Source organism: Furipterus horrens, unplaced genomic scaffold (assembly GCF_987537825.1).
Source record: "Furipterus horrens unplaced genomic scaffold, mFurHor1.1.pri manual_scaffold_5, whole genome shotgun sequence".
In the NCBI taxonomy this organism is placed as follows: domain Eukaryota; kingdom Metazoa; phylum Chordata; class Mammalia; order Chiroptera; family Furipteridae; genus Furipterus; species Furipterus horrens.
The window spans coordinates 67,808,446-67,835,567 of NW_028327175.1; the positions used below are offsets into that span (position 1 = coordinate 67,808,446).

General features: G+C 34.6%; 1 protein-coding gene across 2 annotated transcripts; it reads left to right on the forward strand.

The window, feature by feature from the left end:
- Positions 1-1,617: 1,617 nt before the first annotated feature.
- FAM174A (family with sequence similarity 174 member A) lies at positions 1,618-26,303 on the forward strand. 2 transcript variants are annotated; one of them, XM_090279009.1, is made up of 3 exons: positions 1,618-2,260; positions 14,416-14,550; positions 25,957-26,303. In XM_090279009.1, exons 1-3 carry the CDS (start codon positions 1,821-1,823, stop codon positions 25,958-25,960), a joined length of 579 nt encoding a protein of 192 aa, XP_090135135.1. In that variant the 5' UTR covers positions 1,618-1,820; the 3' UTR covers positions 25,961-26,303. The 2 variants fall into 2 exon arrangements, with proteins under 2 accessions (XP_090135135.1, XP_090135137.1); XM_090279011.1 differs by lacking the exon at positions 25,957-26,303 and having other exon boundaries at positions 14,416-14,554.
- The last annotated feature ends 819 nt before the right edge of the window (positions 26,304-27,122 follow it).

Genomic DNA, 27,122 nt, shown 5'->3' on the forward strand with positions numbered 1-27,122 from the left:
GAGTTTGACTCCACTATTTCAGAATTACTTAGCACTTTTCATGTTCCAGTTACTGGCAAGGGTTCCTGCAGATGTGAAGCCAACAGGAAAGGATGATGTCAAGATTTAGGTCTGAGCATCCTATCAAAGAGTGATGCTAGTAATCAAGATAAGGGAAACAATCGTAAAATGTGATATTGTAAGGAATAAAAGATGATGCAGTTTTTTGTTTGTTTTTGTTTTTTTGATGTGTTGCGTACTGGACTTTTTTAAAGGGTGGAAGAGAATGGCATTAAATACCAACCCTATGCCATATGGCTCTGAATAAGGCTGTGAATAAGGGAGATAAGAAATCCAAAAACCCACCTTATTATTGATAAATGCTAGGCTGGAAGCTAAAATTAGAATATGTCAGCAGTGGTCTTCCTCACACTGGAACCCAGCATTAAGATGCCTAGTACCTGCAATTCTACCATGCAGTAGTAATTACATTAATCTGTTACTCCTAAGCAGCTCCAGATGGTACTCTGTCCACCCTACCTGTAATAGTACTTCAAAAAAACTGTTACTGTAGATCCTGTATTTGTCATTTATAACACACATGTCAGCATTCAAAATCAGTCCAATTGTTTATTTTGTTATCTCTATTTGAATCTAAGTGTTATGAAAGCAAAGATCACATCTTATTTGTCTACTCTCCAATAATCACACTTAAGCACAGTATTAAGCAAGTAGAAATTCTAAACAATTGTTGAGTAAGTTTTTTTTTTAAAAAGAACAAATATTAACTTTGGCTTCTTGTCAGGTTTTTTTGTTGGTGGAACTTTGGTTCTTTGTCAGGTGTTTGTTAGTATCTGCTCAGGCCAAAATTCCACGTTAGTGACATCAGACAGGCAAGAAAGACATTATTCAATATTATCATAACAGGGAACAGAACTCTGAGCTCAACAACCAAGAAAAAGTGCCAGGAAGAGATTTTAAGAGTTGAAGTAGGGAGCATCATAAGGTACTTGTGTTTATAAATTGGCCTTATTAAAAAGGAAAAGTTAACTTTTTTCTCCTAGCTGCATGACACAAGGTAGTTCTACAACTTGGAACAAGGTGCCTCCCACAGAAACTGAAAGATAGGGGTGCTGTCGCCTTTGTTGATTGAAGTTCAAAAGGATGATTTCCAGGTTCTTAAAGAGTCCTGAGTTGTAAAACTGACAAAAACTTTTTAAAAAGGTTTATATCTCAAGAGGGCAGAGAATGAGTTTACGATTACAAGTTTTCTAAAGTAAATGCTCTCAGGAAAGGAAGGTCAGGACGTAGAAGACAAGAAACTTGTCTAAAATTCGTACCTGAGCTGAGTGGAACGTCAACCCTGTCTTAATCATTGATTGGCTGTGTTTCTGCAGCTCTGCACCAAGTAACTCAAATTATGAGCTCGCAATCTCTTACGGTTTCCTTATACAAAGAGATGCTGAACACTGTCCCTTTTTTTTTTTTTTTTTGGTTTCCTTTTTTCACTGATGACCTATTGACAGACCTCGACCCCTCTCCTTCTGGCTAGGCACGTGCACAGAAAGACACTGCGCCCTGACGTCACCGAACGCGCCTGCCACTGCATGTTAGCAACCAAACGCGTCCGTAGTAGCAGTGGCTGCAGAGATGTACGAACTTCCGGTTTCTCGGCCGCTGCCGCTGCTGCAACTGCTGTTGTCTCTGCCACCTGCCGCTGCCGGGTCTCTTCCGGGGATTTGGTCACTTCTTCTTCGTTATCCATCGCGCTCATGGTCCCTCCTGGAGCCAGGACGGCGGTCCCGGCGGCTCCGGCGTGGTGAGAGGCTGGCACGGGGACGATGAAAGCCCTGCACTGCCGCTGCTGCCCCATCCGCCTTCTGGCCTCCGCCCTCCTGCTGTTGCTACTCCTACCAGGGTTAAGCGGGCCCTTGGCGGTACTGCTGCAGGCGGCAGAGGCCGCTCCGGACTCAGGACCTCCTGACAGTGGACCGCGGACCCTGCCCCCGCTTCCGCCTGGCCCCACTGCCGCCCAGTCCCGGGATCGCGCTCCAGCCGAAGCCGCGGTGCCGCGGAGCGCCGAGGGCAGCAATGGCAGCAGCCCCGGGGCGGTGCCTGCGGCGGGTAACCTAGCCGGGAAGGCGGGGAAAGGAGGCGCAGTGGGTGGCGACCCTTCCCAGAGCACCGACCCCGGCAAAATCCCCAACACCCAGCGGGCCCTGACCGTATTGATGGTGGTGAGCGGCGTGGTGCTGGTGTACTTCGTCGTCAGGACTGTCAGGTGAGGCGAAGCCTCGATAAGCCTCCCTCGCAGGCCTGAGATGGGCCGCCTGATGACCTTCTAGCAAGGCTGAGTTCTGTGACCTGGTGTTGCCACCTCCGCTCCCACTGTCAGAGGTGCCTGCCTGAGTGAGAGATGTGGAGATGACTCTCTTAACGGCCTGTGGTACCTATGGGAGATTTTAAACCACAAAGTAGTTGCTCCCTTTCATTTATAAATTGTAAATTCGTACCCGGCCTCCAAATCGCTTTACCATTCCTCAAAGGGTACTCTTGACGAGGTAGTAATCTCGTATTCAACCCCCAAATCATGTAATTCTTCTCCCTTTCTACTCTATGTACTGTGTACTTTGTCCTTTTGCCTATTAGAATGCAAACTTCTTAAGGGCAGCATTCCTATTTAGTAGCACTAGTTAAGTCCTGGAGTTCTTTGTGCAATATCACTACTTAATTGAAAATTAATGTTTGAGTGGGTTAGTACTACATATTGCAGAAGAACTTTATGATTATTTTATAAAATATTGTACTTTGTACAATATTGCCACTTAATAGGAAATTAATATTTATTTGACTGGATTAATAGTATTGCAGAAGGACCTTACGGTTATTTTATAAAAATATGAAAGAAGAAAATTTCTTCTTTAACAGTGGATTCTTAGCCTTTAATCTGCTACCTGAAGAATTAGATTGTACATTCCTACATTCCACTGGTTTTGACCTGGAAAAGTGACGATTTTGTATGGTTCAGTCTGTGTCACACTCCATACTAACCAGAAACGTTTAGCATTTCTTTCAATGCAAAGTGTTATCAGTTGCATGGTAAGATGGAAAATTGATAACCTATGCAGCAAAGGAAGAAATTGTCATAAATATGATCCAGTTTTAATATTAGCAAATGTTTAATATCTTAACGAACTAAGTACTGATTGACTTTAAATTTACGAATATTTTAATTAGTATATAGATAAATTTGATATTTCACACATAAAACCTTTCTAAAATGAACTTGTCTATAAATAATAATTCTAAGTCATTCAAAAAATTAAATTTATAAAATAAACTTTTCTTTTTAAATGTTAGAGAGAGAAACATCTATTTGTTGTTCCACTTATTCATGTACTATTCATTATTTGATTCTTTCATGTGCCCACCGGGAATCGAAGTCACAACCTTGGCGTATCAGGCAACGCTCTAACAAACTGAGCTACCCCACCAGGCCCAAAATGAACAATTTTTAAAGCCTTACTATAGGATGCTAGATTGTGTAGTTACTTAAATTTCAGATTTGAAACAGATATCACTTAAATGATACCTTTCCCTTTACATAGGAAGAAGCTGACCCAGAATGGTAGATTGATTTATCTGTTGTCCCATGGGTTCTAATGATAATCACTGATTGTACAGTTCATTGTTTGCTTTGCTTGAATTTTTTCCAGTTAATAAGATGTCTTTGTCCTGACCAATGATAACCTTCTGACTAAGTAAACCAGATAATTATGTTGTAAGCACCAGGTTAAGAATAAAAGTAGATGATTGCCACTTACTTTCCTACAACCCTTAATGCCTTATCAAGTAGAAAATGAATTATATAATCCAATTAGTGATTTTTTAATTTTTATTAGTAACCTCCATGTGATGCATTCCTTTGTTACTGACATAGATTTGTTTTATGGCATTAGCCATGATATTCAAATATTCCAACCATGTAATAAGATTGATTTGGAAAAATCTATAATAAAACCTCTTTGAGTTATTTGGGAACAACCTCGGAAGAGCTGTCATACAGAGTCAAGATATATGTCACTGTTAGGAAGAGCCAGCCAATAGAAGAGCTAAGGGAGTTTCCTCCTTTATGAAATAGAGTAGATGGTAGGTTTGTAGTAATGCACTGGTTTATTGTTTTCCAAACCCTTTGATATATTTTTCCTGTAATTACTTACCCTCCACTATGTTATGTTTCTTTAAATGTATTTATTTAAACTAAAAGTTTCCTTTAAAATTTTGTTTATTTTGTGAATGGAAAACCAACATCCCTTGTCTTAAATAGCTGATTTAAAAAGTACTGTGTAAGCCATTGGTTCTAGACCTGTAGTACAGGGAACCCTGGTGGGTGGCAGAAGAGGGTTCTCTGAGACCTCTTCAGGGGACCTGCAAGATCAAAACTATTTTCAAATAGTACATTCTCGTACAAGTTTATAGGGTACAAGAAGTTCACTATTATAGTTTCAAATTCCACATTGCAACTAACTTAAGAAACTACCTCTTGTTGAATTTTGGTGTGGTAGCAAAGAAGAATAAACACTAGCATCTGGAAAGGCCATTAAAATTCTCCTTTGTGGACCTGGATTTTCTTTGTATCTTTCATCCAAACAACTCATTGCAAATGATGGAATGCAGAAGCAAATATAAAAATTTAGCTGTTATCTATTTTTTATCTTTCCATTTTTGATTTCTTTTTTAGTTAATTCTATCTGTTTAACATTAAAGGGATTTGAAAAAATCTAAATCAGTACCATTTTTTCACCTTTTTTGGCTTTCTTTTTGATAATATATTTTTCATAAGAAAATACATTATCATGCAATGGATTTTTTAAATTAAGTGATAATAATTTAAAAGTTTTCTTATGTTTAATTAGCATAGTAAATATATCTTATATATTTATTCTATGGGGCCCTGAGTAATTTTTAAGAGTGTAAAGGAAACCCAAGACCAAATGTTTGAAATCAACAGTATAAACAATATTATTTGAGCTACATATTATTGACTCATGAAAGTCAGCAAATCCAGACCTACTTTCTTTTAAAGGGAAAGTTGGAAATATTTGTGAGGTATTAAAGTCATATTACCACCAAACTGAGACTTCATTCTTGATATAAAGAAGATTATAAGAAAACTGAGGCAAAAATTATTTTTTCACTCTATGATTGTTATTTAATGCTGTCTGTATACATTGGACACTTGAATAATGCTGGGGGTTTGGGGTACTGATCCTCATGCAGCGGAAAATCTGCACATAACTTTGTACTCCCCTAAAACATGACTATGGATAGCCTACTGTTGACTGGAAGTCTTACTAATAACATAGTCAATGAACACTTATTTTGTATGTTATGTGTATTATATACAGTAAATAAAGTAAGCTAGAAAAAGGAAAATGTTAGGGAATTATAATGAAAATATACTTATAGTTTTATTTTTTTTAATTCACATGTAAGTAGACCTGCACAGTTAAAACTGTGTTGTTCAAGGGTTAACAGTAGTTCCTATAAAGATAGAGTAGCCTGCATATTATGTTTTTTGTAAATTATGGGTCTGATAATAACTTTTTGGGGCTGATTTTTAATTTTTAATTTTGCTTTTACCTTATTTATAGTGGTATATATATGGACCTCCTAAAGTAGACAGTTTGATTGGCTTATCTTTGTAGGCTGAGCTACATCATAGGTCATAAATCCAATCTAGAGATTTATAGTCCTTGTTTAGAAAAGGTACCCATCCCAGGATCCTATTGGTTGTAGCTGAGAGTAGGGGAATTTCATGATAGGAGATAATTAACCATCCTTACCCATTCAGAAGAGTTTATAGATGGAGCTTATAGGACTAAGGACAGTGGACATGACAGGTCGCATGATAGCATGCCTTCTGCCTTTGTCTAGTGTTAGAGAATTCCATCTTTTTTTTAGGGGCAGGGCCCCAATATGTAAACTACCTAGCTAAAAGCAACACTACACTGATTGGCAACACTTCCATGGAAGCCTAGGACTCTGAGGAGTCCATATAAAAACAGGTGTTTTAATGAATTAGGGCTGCTGAAACTCTGAGGAGAGAAAAAGACAACAACTATATAATAATATAGATGGGGATGGGACCACTGAGCTAAGCTGAAAAAACAAGTAGAATGAAACAAGGAGAGAGAGGTTAATGGTTTGTGTGTGTGTGCATGTGGCACTTTGATTTTTTTTTTTGTTGTTGTTGAAAACTGCTGAGAAAAAAGAAACATGATTAATTTATTCAAGGTGGATGGATTGTTACTAGAACATGCCTGAAAGATTCTTGAAAAGAAGAGAATCAGAAGGAAATACATATCTGAGTGATGAAAGATTAACAACCTAGCTTAGAGAAGGTAGATGCTAAGTGCCCTTATCAGTTAGGAGGTTTTCACCTACAAGTAATAGAACTCCAATTAAAAGTGACTTCAATATAGGCATATTTTGTTGTTTTTGTTGTTATTTACTTATCATGAAGATGAGCAGGCTCAGGCTTTGTTCAGTGATTTTGTGAAATTAACAAGAGTTATGGCTTTTTTCATCCTTGCCTCTCCGTAGACTGGCTACTTCAGTTTTTAGCATTATGTTCTCACACCATCAGTGTCTCAACCAGGAAAGAAGGAAGGGACCCTGAACACAGGCTTTCTCTTCTATATTCTTTTTTTTTTTTAATCAGGGAGAAAAATCTTTTCCAGAAATCCTAATACTGGAGCCATCCCCTTCTATGTTATTTGTCTGAACTGCTTTATCTACCCAACCCTAGACAATAACTGGCGAAAGGAAAATTACATTTTCATGATCAGTTTACACCAATTATGATGATGGTTGTGTATCTGTTAGGGCTGGGCTCTATTGCTGTCTAAACAAAATCATGTTCCTGTTAAGGGACAAGATGGTTTTCTTTTGCATAAACAAAATGTACTTATTAATGCAAGTGGCTACCAAGTTATTTTTTTTAACCACAAAAGAATTAACCAAGAAATACAGTTTACCAGAAAAATATACCCAATCTGGTGTAATATAAGATCATTGTATTGAGGATCAGAAGACTTTTTTTGGTAGCCACTTCTGTGACCTTGATTGAAATTACTTTGATTCAGTAGGAATACAATATGGCTTAATGTTTAAGAACCCAGGCTTGGGAGTTGAATTGCTTGTATTTGAATCCTAGCTCTACCATGATTTTTTTTCCAAGCTCTGCTTTCTGTGTTTAAAATGAGGGTCCTTATAAAATTGTTATAAGGTTTATATCAGGTAATGCTTGTAAGCTCCTTAGCTTAGTGTTTGACACAGGTGCATACTCAGTAACTATTTTTAGTGACTTTTCTTTTGTATCTTGAATTGAAATCAGAATATATTTGGAGGGGTAGTTACTATATCTTTTCTAATACCTTCCCCATACCATACTATATATGGTATTTGACCTCTGAAACTATAATCAAGGAGAGGGTAGATCTAACAAGGTTGAGAGGGGAATAAATGAGATTATACGAGAAATTTGCTGGAGGGGTTGGTTAAAGAGTCAGTCAAAGGCCACCTGGGATGAATCTTGTGGGAGGGGTGGTGGAAGGTAGTAAATAGGACTTCAAAGCTGCTTAAGAAATAAACCCATGCTGAACTCTTAGAAGTGGAGGTCAGAAGAATTATCAAGCCTCACATCCCAAGGTTTGGGGCCTAAAAGAGAACATCAGGAAATACATGTACAAAGATCACAAGGTCACTATGTGCTATACATGCTCTTCATATAGGATACTTTATAGCTGAGCTCTGTAACAGTTACTTAGGATTTACTTCATGTGGAGGTATCCACCAGCATACTATCAAATGGGAGACAAATCTAAGCATAAGGATTGACAGTATGTGCTGCATTACAAGTATGTGGGTGAGAACAGGCTTTCAGAGAAAGCAAGATTGAAATATTTTAAACATAGATGAGCATGCATCTATCTTTTTTTAACTTCTGGGTGTTAGCAGTGAATGTTTACTGTCAATGACCAGTGGCAGGATATCGTATTGGAGGAATCTTTTATTTAGTGCTGCACTTGGTCAAGGTGGTGATAGTGACAAAGCTTGGTAAATAATAGGCCAATAGAGAGAATCCTAGAACAATTATGAAAAGAAACTAAAGGAATTTAAAATCACAGTAGTTTGAAAACTTTAGTATGGGATCAATAGTTCATAAGAGCACTGTTGCTTTACAGCAAAGTAGAATAATCATAATGATCCTGAGATATCAAAAACAGTCAATTTAACCCATTTTATCCTGTATAGTAAGGGAGGTATATCACTAACATTGGATGTGGCCTCCATGTAGAATGCTGAGAAATTTAAAGAGAAAAGCAAAAATTCAGTGTGGCTTTTGACAGGATAAACTTATTTAGCGAGTAGATGAAAGATAACTACATTTTATAATATAGTAAATTTTCATACCCAAAAGATAAAAATGAAACTCCACAGAACAGGATACAGGTTAAATATTGGGGCTCCTAATTTGGGTAGTATATGCGAATCACCTGGGCTCTATCTAAAACATCCTAAATGAGATCCTAGAGACCTGGAGTGAATGCATCTTTAATGTTTAATCATTCTAGTACAAAGGACTATTATCCATATTATGATTTAAAAATTGACTAGCTGCCCTAAATTTTGTTATGGTGTGTTCCTGGAGATAAATGTTCATTCAGGTTTCTCTTATCCCAAAAGTGATGATGTGTATATAAACTTATAGATATCTTTATTATACAGAGAAAATGCAAAATATATTGTGAATCCATATATTTCAGTTTATTAGGCATTTGCCTTATGCCAATGCCCGTGTTGTAGTATACTAGTGAACAAAAACAGATCTCTTCTGCTTCCATGAAACTAAGGTCTAATAGGAAAGAGAAATAATTACACAAATAAGTACTGTATACAAGACATCTTTGGTAAGTACTTTAAAGGAGATGTACATGGTGCTATGGAAGCCAGTAATAGGTGTTTGTAATGGAGCTAGGTTGATCAGGAAAGGCTTCCTTAAGGAAGTGATACTTGAGCTGGAGCTGAAAGATGAATAGGCGCTCACATAATATTGTAGTGGGTACGGAAGAATGTGAAGCCAATGAGAGAAAGCATGGCCATTCCAAGGGAATGAGAGAAGGTACTGGCTGGAGTGATGAAAGTGGAGTAGAATGTAAAGAGTCGGGTGAGGTGGGAAACCATTGTAGGTTTTAGAGGATGGAGAGGAGGTTAGTGGGTGACCTGAGTAGATAGTGGGAGACGGTATGAAGCTGTTTTAATAGTCCAGGCAATTGATAGCAGAGGTGAGCACTGCAAGGGAACTTCAATGAATCTCTGGAAGTACAATCAATAGGACTTCGTGTTTGCAACTTTATTTTAGCTTGACTGACTTCATGAAGACCCTGTCTTCAAATAAGTCATGTGCTAAAATTTTATCAAGCTTACTTTGTAGTGTAGTTTTATTTTTCCACTGTAGCTTCTACATGTTATTTTAACAGAAATAATTCTTACCAACCTGAGCATAATGAAACATTGAGGAATCTGCACCTCTATATAGGATAGCTACTTGAATAATAATCTGAATATCTAGAAGAGACCTGATCAAGATTATTTACCTGTGTATGCTATGTGATGAGTGAATGTAATTCATTATAAGGTTAGGATTTCAACATGTGAATTTTAGGGAATACAATTCAACCCATAATATACTCTTATTAGTGTCTACTTATTGAAAAACTTGAAATGACAACTGATGCACTGGATTTGGGGTATAAGCAATGAAGATGAGAGAAATAATTTTTACTATATGTTATTTATCCAATAGTGTTGGATTTCTTGATGAAAGTCATAGACAACTAATATTAGGGCTCACTAATTTTTATTTCCTTATGTCACAATAGCAAAAATAAAAAGTTTCAAAATCGTTATTGGTTACTAATTCACTGCTTTGCAAAGACAGTCAGAAAATATTTCAGTAGTTATACTTTTATTAAGATTTACTCTGCTTTATCATTATGCCTAATCACATAAGGGGAGTATATGTATCTAAAACATACAATAAAATAATCCTCAGTCTAGCTTTGAAAATAATATAGAATAAATAAGGGAATAATATCACTTATATTATTTCATAGTTAATAATACCCTACAGGTATTCAGTTCAAAGGAAACAAAAGAAAGAATAAAATCTGTTGGGTATAGCAAGTTACCTTGGTCGGTTGGTTTTCTTATTTTCAGAGTAGTAAAATGAAATGGAGTTTTATTCTTTTGTGTTTATTTTGTGTGGCATTATACATTTTTACATAAAATTTTATCAAGCTTACTGTACTAGTTTAGTTTTATTTTTGTACTGTAGTTTTCCCATATTATTTAAACAGAAATAATTCTTACTAACCTGAATATAATGGAACGAGGAGTGTGCATCTTTATAGGATAGCTATTTGAATAATATCTTGAATAACTACAAAAAATCTGATCAAAATCATTTACCTGTGCATGCCACCCGATGAGTGAGTATAATTCAATATAATAAACCATGTAGCATTTTCTTTTGCCCTTTTAGGCCTCCATATTTCTCTCTCTATGCATTTATAAAGTCCCTATTTTTTGTTAACCAATAGCCAACAAAATTTGTTTTCAGATTGTAATATGCACTTACTATATCAAGTAGGAAAGTGTGCATGTCTATAAATTACATGTATATAATTATCAACACACCTGGACAAATTTGGATTTCATGAGCTTAATGGAAACATTGATTTGTAGGAAAAGAACCATAGCTGTTAAAATTGCATGAATTTAAAGTATCCTTTACTTTTTTGATTAAAAGTAATGACAAAATTAACAAATAAAAGAGAAACAGACTCAGAGACACAGAACAGAGTGAAGGTTGTGAGATGGGATGGATGTTCAGGAGCTGGGTGAAAATGGTGAAGGGATTCAGAAGTACAAATCAACAAGTACAAAATAGTCACAGGGATGTAAAGTACAATGTAGGAATTATAGTCTAACATTGTAATAACTATGTATGGTGCCAGGTGGGTATTAAATTATAGGAGGGATAATTTCATAAATTATATAATTGACCATTATGCTGAACACCTGACACTAATAGAAATAATACTGAATGTCAACTGTAATTGAAATTTTTTTTTTTAAATAGAAAAGTTTAGGGCAAAAGTCTATCTAAAGTTTCCACCTCTTTGCCTTATTTTGGGGTTTCTGTTCTCTTGTACACTTACTGTAAAAAGCATAGTAAAAGTATAACTCTTTGAATATTAATTTAAAAATAAAAACAGGCTTCTTAAAAATAATGTATTCTGCACATTCAGTATATTTTTATTCGCATTGTATTTTACGCATAATGTTTGTTAGTATTTTAAGTAGATGGTTTATTGAATCAGCTCAGTAATTTTAAAGTTTTACAGGCATTTTTGACCTTCCTTGAGGAAAACCAATGCATATATGTCTTTTAAAACAATATATTTGATGTTTGCATGGCCGTGTAGCTGTCAAGACCATGTAGCCATCACTCCCTTTATGTTTGGATTTAGGAAAGACATTTTTAGGGAAGTTTATTTCAAGTTTAAATTCTATTAACTAGTATACAGTTTTTTTTTATTTGACTTATTCTTGTATAAAGTAGTAACATTGACTAAAATACTAAAATACTAAATTAATTTCAATTGCTCTGCATTCCCCCATTTATTTGGTACATAACAATTCAATCACTATCTCTGTATTTAAAGTAGTTTCTTGTTTTTTCAAGAGTTTGGAATTTTGTTTAGAAGATATTTTTATACATGATTAAAGGACAATACAAGCTAGAATAAATAATAAAGTACTCACAAAATCCAGTCAAATATTTACATTGTACACAGATAGAGAAAATAGTGTTATTAAGCAGATTTGTTTAGCCACTTATTGAACAATTAGGAATTCATTCAAGGTATGATGAATACCTTGACAGTCGAGAAGAGTGGCAGCTGAGATAAATTTTAAAAGCCCTTAAGCTCTCTGTTCATTTTATTCTAAGGTATCTTATGACCAGCAGTGACCAGGTTATTAACACATTGACTTTTTGATATATAATATATATTCTGGAATAATCTGGGTTATTTCTAAAAATGATTTCCTGTGACATTAATTTCTTTTTTGTTGACTGAAGATGAATGCTTAGAAATCCATGTGGTTTAGAAAATTGAGCAACAGACCGGCAAAAGGAAAGAGGAGAGATTATAACTCTGAATATCCTTCAGTTTTGCTGCAAAATGACTTTCTTTACTTTTCAAATCAAAGCAATACATAAAAATGTTTTAAATCATGTGGTTCAAAAGGACCAATAGTGAACTATAACATCATTGTACTTTATCTCCAATTCTAGTCATTACTTTTTTCTGTGAATTACTTTCATAAGTCTAAATCAGTGGTTGGCAAACTACGATCCATAATGCAAATTCAGTCCAGTGAACTTTATTTTAAGGCCTATGAGCCAGGAATTTTTAAAAAATATTTTAAAATATTATTAGAAATAAAAAAATAATAATATGAATATGTGACAGAGACTGTGTGTGATCTACAGAGTCTAAAATATTTACTGTCCGATCCTTTACAGAAAAAGTTTAAACCTCTGGTCTACATGGCTGTGTCTGAGTGTGTGTGTGTGTGCACAGACACCCATACATACAAACATTCACACAAATATAACTGCTTGTTAATTTAATAATCTAAACCTTTAATTTTTCACTATATAAGAAAGACTAGCTTATACTACTACCAATTTACCTCATATTGCTAGTTCTTATATTAGCATTAACTTTTTCTTTGGTTACATTTGTAACTTTAAATACTGTACTATTCTTAAATCTCTGTTTTCTGTTTCTGCACCTCTGGGTGGGCATAAGGGTAGATCTATAGATAGTGATTAGTGGAAATTATATTGGCTTTTATCCAAGAATATTCATATTTTTCAAATTTTTATCACTGATTCCAGGTACTGTATACCCAGAAGCTAGCACAATTTGCCTGATACTTAGTAAGACTCTAATATTTCTTGAGTATATGTTTGTGTGTATGTTTGTATGTGTAGGACAGTTTGTTTCTCAGGGATCCCCATTGTCATATTTGCAGAGGTTTGTATTGCTTTTTATAGGTGATGCCATAGTCATAGTATTTCTTGTCATACTTAATTACATCCAACAAAGTGAATCAGAATTTAAGTAAACTTACTGGTCATTACTTGCCGAAATATCTTCTGTTTTGTTTTTAAAATGCCATAGATACTTGTGTGACACATTTTCCTTTGTGTGGAGATAAGGTTGTTGCATAAAAAATGACTTAGGCACTCAGACACTCAACAAATACTTAAAGAGCATCTTAATCAGTTCCACACTGTGCTACGAAGTATTGTAGAAGTACAGTGGTGAACAGGACAGTCCCGGTTGCTGCCCTCAGGGAATTGAGTGGGAAAGACAGGCAAATTAACAGTTATATACATAATAATGATGCATAAATGCAAATTGATGTAAATAATTTGAAGGAAAAGTTATTTGATAGAAGCAGAGAATATGGTTCCAAGTCATGAGACCTTTTAATATATATACAGATGTTTAGCATCCTCAAATATTTTCATTTCTCTAGGGCCGTAGCTCTCAACACTTGCATGTTTCAAATTCACATGGAGTGTTTGTTGAAACGTGTGTTTTGGGGTTTCAAGTTCAAAATTTCTTATTTACTAGGTGGGGATGGGTATGAGGATTTACATTTCTAATAGTTCTAGATGTTTGTCATTCTTCTGGCCCTGGGAACCACACTTCAAGAACCAGTGATCTAGGATGGTGGTTTTCAGTGCTTTGGAGTCACTTGTAGAACTTGAACAAATATCGATGCTTGATTTCTGTATTTGGAAATTCTGACCTAATTGTGTGGAGGTATGGCCTGAATATGGAGCTTTTTAAAATGCCCAAGGGGGTTCTGATGTGCAGCCAGGGTTGTAAGATACCTAGCCTACAATTGAGTACATACACACATACCATTTCTTAGCGGGGCTGAAAGTGTATAATCCTGTACTGTGGTAAGAATGCATGGAAAAGGTGGGGAGAAGGTTGGACTAGATGGCTTCAGTAAAAATATGGTACCTGAACTAAGGCTTACAGGCGTTATCAGTCAACAGAGAGTTGAGAGTATGTCAGACAGACGCGGTGAGGAGGAGTAGGTTTTGTTTCATGAATAACTTAAGCTGAATTTCTGAAATGTAGTCATTCTGATAGTGAGAGTCTCCTGCGTCAGAAAAAGAGGGGATGATTTATTTTTAATTTACAGAATAAATATAAAATAAGGATCACCTGCACCATATGCAGATGATTTTTATTCATATGTTGTATTTAATAGGATGAGAAGAAGAAACCGAAAGACCAGGAGATACGGAGTTCTGGACACCAACATAGAAAACATGGAACTGACGCCTTTAGAACAAGATGACGAGGATGATGATAACACGTTGTTTGATGCCAGTCATCCTCGAAGGTAAGTGTTGAGCAGTTTAATTTCATGAATCAGGAGGTAAGTCCTTGACAAGTACGTAAATTGAAAAAATGAAGTAGAATTTCATTTACTATTTAGTTTTTACGCTAAAAGATTTTACTCAGTTCTGTTTAATGAAGTTCCTTGTACTCTTCAACCAATAGCTCACATTCACATTGCTTTACTAAAATAAACATAAACAATAGAATACCATCCCCCAAAGAAATCTTTATTGTAGATCTACTTGCAGAGACTTGTTTTTTTAACTACTGTATACTGGTAATATGTATTAACTCCGTGTGTGTGAGGGGAGTAGTAAAGTTGATTTTATTATTGCATTCTGAAGGTATTTTGGATTACTCTACAAACTGTTTCCTGGCAGAATTGTGGGAGGGACCAATGGTGTATTGGCCGGGTAGTGTGGCTATATCTTTTCTCAGATGGAGCCCCACTGAGTGTTAAGACCTTTCCTAGAAGGTTTTCATAAGTGAAATTACATGAATAGAGAATTTCTTCTAGTGCAAATGAATTAAGGAAGGAGGCAATAAAGATTTCTTTCAATAGGGAATGACATTTGGATAGAAGGGTAATTATTTCAATAAGTGAAAACTAGACTCCATAATCAGGTACAAATACAGAGTACAGAACAATAATATGTCTACTAAATTATATCTGTATGACCTTTTATTTGCTGATAATTCATTTAATAAAAATACATACTTGAAATGCCCGTTGTACAGTTAGAATAGTATTAGAGACTGGATATATAAATATTAATGAAACAACTGCATCTGTTCACTAGAGACTCAGTCTCTCTCTTTTTTTTTTAAATGCATTATTATTATTTTTTTAAAACTTTATTTATTTGTTTGTTTATTTTATTTTATTTTTAGAAAGAGGGGAAAGGAGAAAGAGAGGGAGAGAAACATCACTGTGTGGTTGCCTCTCACTCGCGCCCCCAACTGGGGACCTGGCATGCAATCTAGTCATGTGCCCTGACTGGGAATCGAACCAGCGACACTTGGCTCCCAGGCCGACACTCAATCCACTGAGCCACAGCAGCCAGGGCGAGACTCTGTCTCTTAATGAATACAAACATGAATAAAATGCCTGACATAAAAATTTAGTATATTTTAATGTACATTCCAAAAAACCCTTGAATTGCCTATGAAGTATTATTCAATTCCCATTAAGTCGAATATCACGAGTGGTTCACTGTTTCTGTAGTGTGAACTAGATAAGTTGCTGGCATGCATTTAAGAGCTATTGTTAACAGAGACTTATCCTGATACATTAGAAAGCACAGTAAGAATGCTGTGAAATACAGTTGGAAACTGAGACTGACAGAGGGAAAGGCACATTCTTTCTGTGATGTTGGGCTCACCCTACAGAAGGTGCTCATTGAATAGGATGGTGGGGTGGTGGTGAAGTCTCACTTATATATAATTATTTTCTTTTAATTTTTTACAAATTTTTTGCAGTATTTAAAAAGTATTTGCAGTATTCTTAAAAACAGAGTGCCTGTGAGGCACCTCTTCTGTACAGAAAGGGAAGATCAAAAAGGAAGTTGTTAACTTAGGAAGTCAGGGTTGTATCCAAACAGGAACTGAATTTAAACCCTGGTTAATATATTTGACTGAAGACAAACTTTGTAGGCAGAAGCAACTGTTTAGTTTAGTAGTTGTGAAGGATGGTAGTTCAAGGAATGCAGCAGAAAATATCCAGAATACAGCCTGTTGTGTGTGCACATGTGTTTATACAGGCAAGGTTGGGAGGACCAGCTGTGAAATATGCAGTTTTGTAATCTGCTAAGGAGTTTGGTATTACCTTCCTGTCCTTGGAGAACTATTGATGCTGTTTGTCTAAGTGTATGTAATCAGATTATCAGATTTGTGTTGAAGAATCACTTTTTTTTTTTCAGCCCTCACCTGAGGATATGTTTTTCATTGATTTTTAGAGAGAGAGGAAGGGAAGTGCGGGGGAGGGAGAAGGGGGAAAGGAAAGAGGGAAAGAGGGCGGGGGAGAAAGAGAGAGAGAGAGAGAGAGAGAGAGAGAAACATTGATCGGCTGCCTCCCATACATGCACTGACCAGGGATTGAACCCGCAACCAGGTGTGTGCCCTGATCGAGAATCAAATCCACCACCTTTGGTATACAGGACGATGCTCCAGCTAGCTGAGCCACCTGGCCAGGGCAGAATAATACCTCTTATAGTAGTAGGGAAGGTGGCCTAGGAAAGATGAAGAGAGGGGAGGCATAAAGAAGGGGATAGTTTCAATGAGATATAATTACCTATAGCTACCTTTTAGTTTGTATCCTGCCTTATCACAGACCTTCCTCTCGTGTTTATCCCACTCTTATACTGCACTCTTCATGAATCTTGCGTTCTGTTGGGAAGCTAGACATTAAACAGAGTTGCATAAATGGAGAAAGAATAAGTATAGGGTGGTATGAGAACTTACAGCAGGGGCATAGAACATTTACCCAAAAGCTAATAGTCCAGAAAAGCCTCTTGGAAGTGATACATAAATCGAGACCTGAAAAAGTTAGTAGAAATTAGCAAAATTAAAAGTGGATATTTGGGTGGGGATTGGAAAGAGAATAGCAAGTACAAAGAGAGTATAGAATATTTAAGGGATTAAAAGAAGTTAAATAGATGCTGTATTACCATTGTGACAGTGAATGAATGAATGGATGAGTGAATAATTTTTGAGCTTCAAACACAAAAGAAAGTGATAGATAATGCAGAACAAAGACACAAAAGGTAGATTGTGATCCATATTAATCAGTTAGGAATTATCCTACAAGTTATGAAAGCCACTTGGAAAATTTTAAGACAAATGCAATCAAAGGTATATTTCAAAATTTATTCTGCAATGCATTGCAGAAGAATTAAGATAAGGAGCCAGGTGACCAGGAAGACCATTTAGATGGTGCAGGTATGTGGGGTGGCCAGTACTAGAATGATAGCAGGAGAAGTGAAGAGGAGTAAGTTATTCAAGAGGCTTTGACAATGTTATCAACAAGATTTAGGTACTGTGTTTTGAGGAAGAAGAAGGGACAAATGGTAATAATAATAGAGAAGCAAATTTCAGGGGTTCTGAATCAGTCATCTTGAGTTTTTTTAGTAGTATGTGCCCATTTACTTAAAAAATAATACCATAGGGGGGAAAAAAAACTTTAATGTGCAGATGCCTAGATAATGTATAAACACCAAATTATTACTTCTTTTCTATTCATTCATTCACTTATTTATTTATCCAATAAATGAATGATGTAGCAGCTATTTATATTACAACTATTCAGTGCCACGTACTGGTCTAGGTGCTTGGGACACATTAGAGCAACAAAACAAGAGAAAAAGAAAAGAAAACCTGACTTTGTTACACTTAGCTTCTAGTGAGGAAGAAATGAGATTGGGGGGGTTGACCATTCATTTTTATTTTCACTTTTATTTCTGCATTCTTCTATGTTGTTCAATTTTTGTTTCTTCAAAGAACATATCATGTGTTACTTAAAAAAAAAAAAACTTTTGTTTGAAAATAATTAAAAGTCTTAAGAAAAGTTACAGGAATAAGAGTAGAACAAAGAATGTCCTATAATTTTTTGTGTAGACTCACCTATTCTTAACATTTTACTTAATTTATTCTCATGTATCTTCTCTCTTTACTTCATAATACAGATACAAAAGAACACATCTCCCTTATTTTATATTTATCTGATGTTCTGGTGTTTCATCATACTTACATTCAGGTTTTGCATTCTTAGCTGAAATATTATATACATCATCTATCTCCTCAGGATACCATATCTGAAGACACATGATGTTCATCTGTCCTTCATTAGCAGTGATAATTTTGATGCACCTGTTCAAAAGAAATTTGTTCAATTTCTTTAGCATGTTATTGCTTTTTTCCCCTTTGCAACTAACAAGGAGTCATTTAAAATCATGACCATATTTTTCTCATTAAAATTTCCCTCTGGGTTTAGCACTCATTCATCATGATTTTTGCCTGTTCTAATCTTCACTTATATAGTTGCAAAATGACTTTCCAACTTCAGTATTTACTCCATATTTATCAATGACCCTCATCCTCTGTGACTTAGAGATTATTTTCTGTGAGAGGATATACAGTCCAAACTCCTTCATTTGAAGCTGATTCAGTGAGTAGCTCTTTCTGACCTTCTAATGTTGGTATTAGCGATTAAGCAAACATTATGACATCAATTTATTTAAGAGTTCACATTTATCTTAAGGGAAAGATGCATATAGATCTTATTGTGACTCACTTTAATAACACATTGTAGTCATGCATAATGCCATTTGTTTCTTCCAATAAAGGTGAAAAATCAATACTTATATGGAGCCTGGATTATAAGGTCTTTTGGGGCTCTTGAAAGAGGACTTTTACCAGGGCTTCCCAGAACTAATAAATGGTAGGAGAAACCATGGAATGGATGATAGTGGTCAAATGTCTTTAGAGGGGTACGATCAGGGGTCCTGTTACTGAGACCAGGAGAAACCTGGAGAGAGCCAGGTAATAGAACCACAATAGGGTGACTTAATAGTCACTTGTTAGTAAATACCTCCTTCAGTGCAGGATGTACCAGACACTGTACTGGGTTTCTTACATGTACTACATGAAATCCAGAGTCTTGCAAAGTATTTCCTGTTGCTTTCATTTTAAACATAGGAAAACTGAGGCTCAGAGAGATTAAATGAGTTAAGACTTATCTTCCTGCTGCAATCTCATTCCATTTATTAAATGCTTATGTGATTTATACTTGTGAAGAGAATGATTATAAATTCTGTTCGTTTTGTTATATATACCAGTAGTTGCTGTTACTCATTTTCAAATGAAGACCCTAAAAATGAGGAATATAAATAGTTTGTTTTGCCTACCTTGCCAGTTGCAATATAGAAGAATCATATTAGTCTACAGTATAACTGCTGGTAATTCTTGTTGGATTATCTTTTATGGATGCTGCCTGCATTGTTTTAAGTGCTTTCTAAAATTAGTTCCTCCTCATTTTCTAAATTCTATCCACAAAATAACAGGAAGCAAGTCATTTCCAGAGAGGTAAATGGATTTCCTTGCTTACAATTTTATCACAGTATAAAATTATCCTTTTGTAGTCAGCTCTTTCTGAGAGGGATGATTTTAATGTGCCTTTTAGTATATCAACATTTTAATAATGATTGTAGTTGATAGTTACGATTGGAGGTAATTATTTTCACTGTTTCTTTGTATTATGTTGGACAACATGAAACTGCCAGTATATGGTTTAATGTAATTTTCCTAAAGAGGATGTGTTATTTCATATAGAAGGATGTCACAGAGAGGCTGACTCCAGCCACATTATTTCAGGAGTCTTGCTCCTTTTCTCCATGAAACCCTTGGTTCTGCCCATTTTCATGTGTTGGCTTCACTTTTAGGCTAATAATAGGATGATGCCAGTAGTTCTATAATTGCACCCAGAATGCTACTTTCAGTAGAAGTTAGGGACTAGTTCTCTTATGTCTCTTAGAAATGAGAAAAATTTCTGCAAAAGCTTAACAGACTTGTTTTCTGGAAATAACTTGCTTCCTGTTATTTGTTTTTGTTTTCCATGTCATTGGTCATGTGATCTTTTCTGAAATAAACCCTGGGAAGAAAAATCAAAGTACCATCATTAGCTCATAATTATCTTTTGGGATTGAATGAATATTAACGAGTTAACAACCACTATTACCACTATATCTAGTAATTTAAACATTGAGGTTAATACAGTCAGATTGGGAACATTTGTAGGTTGTGGAAAAAAATAACTTGAACAGCTTGGTTAATATAACTTCCCTTGAATTTGCTATTGATGTTCTGATTTTGTATTTCTTTTGTTTAGTTACAGAAACATTTTACACAAAGGAGTTATAAAACTAAAATGCCAATATCAATTCTTTAATTGTTTCAGCCCTCTCAGATAGAAAATTTGATGAGGAATCTGAGAGCATATACTGACTAAAAATCACCCTAATTTTCCTCAAGTGAAACAATGTATTTTATATATTTAATACAATTCAAAAATATTAGAAACAAATACTCATTACTAGTCTCAAAAACGCATTTTGAAACAGGGCTTTACAACACAAAACAGGAAAGGGAACAATGCCTTCTTGCTATTTTGTTTGATTTCTACTGAACAGTAAAATTATTAAGCTAGTAATTTTATCACTTCAAAACTATTTTAATAATTTTTTCCAAGTTTATAATTTAAAAAGAAAACCCTAAATTTGCTTTTTAGCTACTTCTGTTTCACTAAATTTCATGTCATATCGTACATGTTTATTACATTTGTACTCAATGTTTGTTACTTAGCCAGAAAATATTTTCTGGTTTTTAACACCAGCATATCAGAATCAGAAAGCAGAGTCAATTTAAGTGTTTAACCAGAAAGCCTCATTAGAAAGATCTTATTTAGACAGCTATCAATTTTAAATAGTTTTAATTTCTAAAACACTACTTTTAATGTGGAGCATAACATTATTAGAATAAATACTAAGATTATTCAAATGTACTTGGCCCACTTAGAGGGAACAGTGCTGTCTGTCATTACTTAACCAGGTAATAAAGGGAACCTTCATGTAGGTTTTTTAGTATGTTTTACCTTTTCTGCGGACATTAAATCTTAGAAGAAAATCTGCCTTTCTCCATTAATAATTAGACATCACAGTGTGCTTATTGGTTAGAAACATGAATCATTTGTATATTATTTTAACAAATGCCATTAACATCAAATTCTTTATTTTCAAGTATAGTTTGTAGTTTAGAACCATTTTATTTTTATTTTTTTACTTCTATTGACTTTTTTGGGGTGACATTGGTTAATAAAATGATACAGGATTCAAGTGTACAATTCTATAATACATCATCTCTATATTGCATTGCGTGTTCACCACTTCCAGTCAAGTCTCCTTCTATTAAATTCTGATTGGTAATGCCTTTACCTCATCTCAGTGCATGGTCTAGAGTTGCCCTTTCTAATTCGATAGCCCCTAGCCATATGTGGCCCTGAACATTTGAAATGTGGCTACTGTGACTGAGGAACTTAATTTTTAATTTTATTGAATTTTAATGAATTAAAATTGTAATTTAAATCACCAGTTGTGGCTAGTGGCTATTGTGTAAGACAGCACAGACCTAGAGCAAAAGTGTTTAATTGATCTGGTTTAAACTAATTCTGTTAAATGAAAACTCTTATACAACAGTTTAATTATAGTGTCCTGTTTATATAGCAGTTGATTTATTTAATAAAATGCTTACTATTTTTGGTTCAGGATTTCTATTCTACTGTGATTGTTGGGATTGCAGACTCTCTAAGGAATATAGTGGGAGAGATGGGCATGGCTGGCAGAGCATAGCCACCGGAAGGTTGATCTATGAGAATGGGGTTAGGACAATACAGAAACAAGGACCTCAGTTTTATGGACAGGAAAAGTCCTAAGCTCAGTTATTAAGGCATTAATCTTTCCCAGTTCTCTGAGATAGTGCTCATTCTCAAAAACCCACAGACAGTATATCTATTTTAAGAACACCTGGGAAGAGAAAAAGCTCTAGGAATCTAGTATTTGCAAATTTATTTAAATGAAAAGATAATAATAACAATGCTCTTAACTGCACTAGGACAAATTATCCTTTCAGATTTGATTTAAATTTATAACCATTTTGATAGTTTCAGATTCTCAAGTTGGCTTTTAAGTTTTCTTGAAAAGAATGTCTTTTTAAAATTATTATATCATTGTAGAATGTGTAGAGACAGTATTCTTGAAGCTTGGAAATTATTCAAACTTATATTTCTGTAAAGTGTATTAATACTATACACTTCCTTTATTTCATAGAAAGCATGGCGATTTTTTTTGTTGTTGTTGTGAGAAGAATATTTAACATGAGATCTACCCTCTTAAAATTTTAGGTGCACAATAAGTATTGTTAATTATAGGCACAATATTGTACGACAGGTCTCTAAAATTTATTCATCTTGCATTAACCGTTACTTTATAACAGCTGAATAGCAACTTCCTGTTTTCTTCTGCCCTCAGCTCCTGGCAACCACCAGTCAAATCTTTACTGCTAGTAATAGAGAACCTGGAAATACAAAGACTCAAAATTTTTTCCCACATTGTTAGAAGTCTTCAGTAGCTGGCTCCTGGCATCAATTCAATGGCTATTCAATGGCAGGGCCTACATCTGTATAATTGCCTTATTTTGTTATGCTTGTCTTATCTTGGTTTATGTGGCTGTGGAACATATATATATCCATGTTCCAGGCAACAAGATGGTGGTGGGCAAGAACCCGTGCCATGTCTACCTCTATCAGGAAATCAAAATTTCTCAGTACTGTCCCCTTTCTCCCAACAGACTTTAACACCCCTTTTTCCTGCCCTCCTTCGCTCACCAAAAAAAAAAAAAACAAGAAAGAAAAAAAATTGTTTTATTAGCCAACTATAAGGAGTGAATAAATGTTGAGTAGATAGCCCTGGTTATTCAAAGTATTTTCTAAGGTTAAATTAGGTAACCGGCAGGAGAGTTACGTTTGGGTTTTGGTGGAAGTTCCTAAACACAATGAAGGCATGACTTACGAGGAATTATTGTTCATGAGTAGCCGTTTTGCAGAGAAATAAGAGGTATCCAGGAAAAGAGGATTATAAAGATAGAGCATAGAGCTTCTGCCGTTTGATCTTTAGGTTTCAGTGATTTGGAAGCCATCAAGGCATTAAGTGTTGAGGTTATGTCTGTTTTCTCGCATCACTATATATTTGAAGTAGATTTGTTTGTACTGGTTCCACATGTCACTATCAAAGAATGTGACTAAGCAAGGCTGTAACATTCGTAATTTTATTTTATTTTTTGCATCTTAAATTCTAATGGTGAAAAACTTGAACTTGTCAATTCAGTAGTTATTTCCAGCTTAAACATTGTCAATTCAAGATTTAAACATTATTAATTAAAGATTCTCCACACTCCTTTCCCCCTCCTTTCACTCCAAGTTGATCTAAGTTCTGTGGAGATTTGTACCATTAGTCATTTAATCTAAGACATTAAATTTCAGCTGTAGCACTAAGAAATAAAAAATACCGTCAATTTAATCATGAAACAATATAATGGTATTTTACCTAATGTGGAAATCATGCACAGCAGCCTTTCAATACAACTGCATTCTTCATCCCTCCTAAAGAATTTTGCAATTTCTTCTGCTCTCAATTGCATTTCTTGTTGTATAATAGTCTCATAGAACAGAAGTTAACAGAATTATGTCTACCTGAACTATCTTCCCATTTAAAATACATGGTTGCTTTTTTGGCAAAATTATTGACTTTACCCCATTGTGTTAGTGACAAACATTTACTTATTGAAATCAAATTATAGGCTACTATTATATTTCATCTATTTCTACATACATGATAACTTTTGCTTCAGTGATAATTTATGATACTATGTATTGAAGGCATTTTAAACGTTACTAAACTCATTCCTTGCAACACTAACAATTCAGTTGAAATAATAATACAAAGAGCTTCAATCAATTTTATACACATATAGGCAATACCTATCTGACAGCGGGTCTAAGATGCCATCAGTTGGAAGATGAATTCCAAATTCAAAGATGTTGAAATATGAGATATGTGTTTTAGAAACTGTGAAATATAGTACTATCCATAGGAGAGGGTACACTTGCAATCCTGCTTGGTTTTGGGGCTTTAGCCTCTATCCCTTCTTCTTTTGCCAAAAGCCTCTTGTTAACAGGTTCACCTAAATTATACTATGTATTCATGGTTCTGTCTCCAGTCTTCTCTACCAGTCCACTATATATATGCACATACACTCCAGGCAGCAGGAACTTGGGTTTTTTACCTTGTGCCATGCTAATAAATGCCTGGCATTTTTCAAATTGCCATGAGATCTCTGAGAAACTGAGTTAGAGATAGAAATACAGGAGATTTCATTGAGGAAGTGATAATTGAGTTGTAGTTATTTTTTAAAAATATGTAACAGATTCAAGTAAGAGTCTTCTTTCAAGCAGAGTTGAAGACATGAGTCAAGGAATGTCCTGGCAAGAGTGTGGGCATGTTGTGAGCCTCTACAGATCACATGATCTGTGAAAGGATCACAGCATCAGACAGGTCTGCGACCAAATCAAGAAGAACGTTTTAAAAAGCAACATATTAAGGATTTGGATTTTGCTATTTGTGAAAATGGTCACAAATCATCCACTGCTTTGGAGCAAAGGAGTAATAGCGTGAAATTTATTTCTCTAGGAAAACAATTTTGTTGATATTGTGAAAGATAAATTAGAATCAGGAATAAACTAAGGTCCAATCTTTTGAAGTTGTTTCATTTGTTCAGTTGAGAATTGTCAAAGCAGAACTAAAGGCTAAAAGGAAAGGAAAAAGGTACTATGCAATGAGGACTACATATTACCTTGTTTTTTAATGACCTTCAACATCTCTTTGAAAAAGCTTGAATTAACCCCAGATTAACAGATATTAGAACCTCATCAGCCTATAACAATCTAGAGATTTATTATAGATAGCTTACTAAAGATTTGAATAAAACAGCAAGTTGGAAGAGAGCATTACTCATTCTCATACATACCTCCCATGAAGTTCTAAATGTTGAGGATTGTAAAGGAAGATTAAGTTAGCGTAATTAGCATACCTTTGGCTATTCTTTTTAGTTTGACTAAATGCCTTTGGTTGTAGTGGCTCTTATTAGCAGAAGTTTCTTAGAAGCTATGATTTGGATTAATTAACAATAAAGCCTAGTATATAATTAGAATTAAGGTCTATAAAAATGTGTGTGATGAAAGTAGGACCTCTTTTTACAATAAACTAGTTAATAAAATAAGAAAATGAACAAACTTGCCCTATTATATGTTATCTTCTGTTTGGATGAATTCTCTTACTGTGTTATAAATATTAGAATCAATTTTTTGTTTTGTAGAGTATACTTCCAGGCCTGCAGCTTGATTAATTCTTGTTTCTAAAGATTTAGAAATAGAATCAGTTAATAATTATATTTTTAGAAATTATAGAAACAAATAACTATTATATACTTAAGTCAGTTAAAGTCACTTATGAATATTATATGATGGTGTAACTTGGTAAAAATATGAACTATTCTTTAATTACCCACACTAGTTACATATAAAATCCCTTTGAACAAGTTAGAATTATAATGTAAAATATAGTATCTGATATAATTAATACTGACAAAGTCATCATTTGTTTTATCAGTGCCATTCATTATAATTCCCTTAGATTAAAGTACTTTCATTATCTTCTTGCCACTCCAAACCTTTGGGAATATTTTAAAATATGTTTAAATTTATTCCAGGATGAGCATTTATAGTATTTTTTTTTTTTTTTTGCAGATAAGACTGTGCCTTTTGATGAGAAGATATCATCTTTCTACAATGAAGAGCAGAATTTTTTATGTTTAAGGAATAAGAAGCCACTTTATCAATGGGGGGGGTATTTAAGTTACATTTATTATGACAACTTTTACTTTGTTATTGCCATAAATACTGTATCATTTTACTATGTCTTTGTATATATAGAAGTGCTCTTAATGGGCTTAGAGTTATTTGGAGTAAATTGTACTATAATAGAAATATGTTTGAAAATTATTTTAAAGCAGCGTGTTTTCTGATCATTTTTTGTTTTCTGTTTACTATATTATTGAACTGTTTTATATACTCAAGATATTTTTGTTTTGTTTTGTTTTTGCTGGCTCTTTTTTTTTCCCTGGAACTAAATTCCAACAACTAACTGGTGTATAAAAAAATTAAAAGATTTCCTTATCAAGATATATATCCCATTTTTGTGGGAAAAAGAAGTCAAATTTATTACTTTGCTTTTCAGTCTTTTAAATATTGATAAATGTCTGACTTGTATGGAAAAAAATAAATATGATTTAAAATTATTTTTAAGTGGTGCAGACAGAATGTGTTTATAAAATAAACCCAGACTATTGAATTATATATTAACATACATATTATATAATTTCTAGAAAAATCTGTCAAAAAAGGGTTATTACATTTTAGCAAATTTCTTATTAAATTAAGATATCTACTTTGATTAGATATTTGAGAAACCAGTGAATTTCAAAACCAATTTTTTTTATTAATAGTGTTGAGAAAAATAGAAATAATGCACAAACATTTTTGTCATATTATGGTGTAGGAGACTAAGGAATTAAAGTAAGTGCATGAAGTAGGAGTCAGACAGACCTGGGTGCAAAAAGTGACTTCATTATCTCTGAACAAATTACTCAACCTCATTGAGCTGCAGTTTTTCACATTCTAAAAATTAGAGGAGAAATTATAGGAAAAGCATGGGTCACAAACTCAGTTGCTTAACAGGGCCAGGAAGGTAATTTAAATGTTTGTCAGTCAGGATAGGCTAGAACATGTAGTAGTAACAGATGGTTCCCAAATCACAGCGGGTTTCAACCTAGATGTTTTTTTCTCACTTACGCTGCCCATTTGTTATGGACTGTGATTCCTCTCTTCGTTGTCTTTTCTCCAGAGCCAAAGTC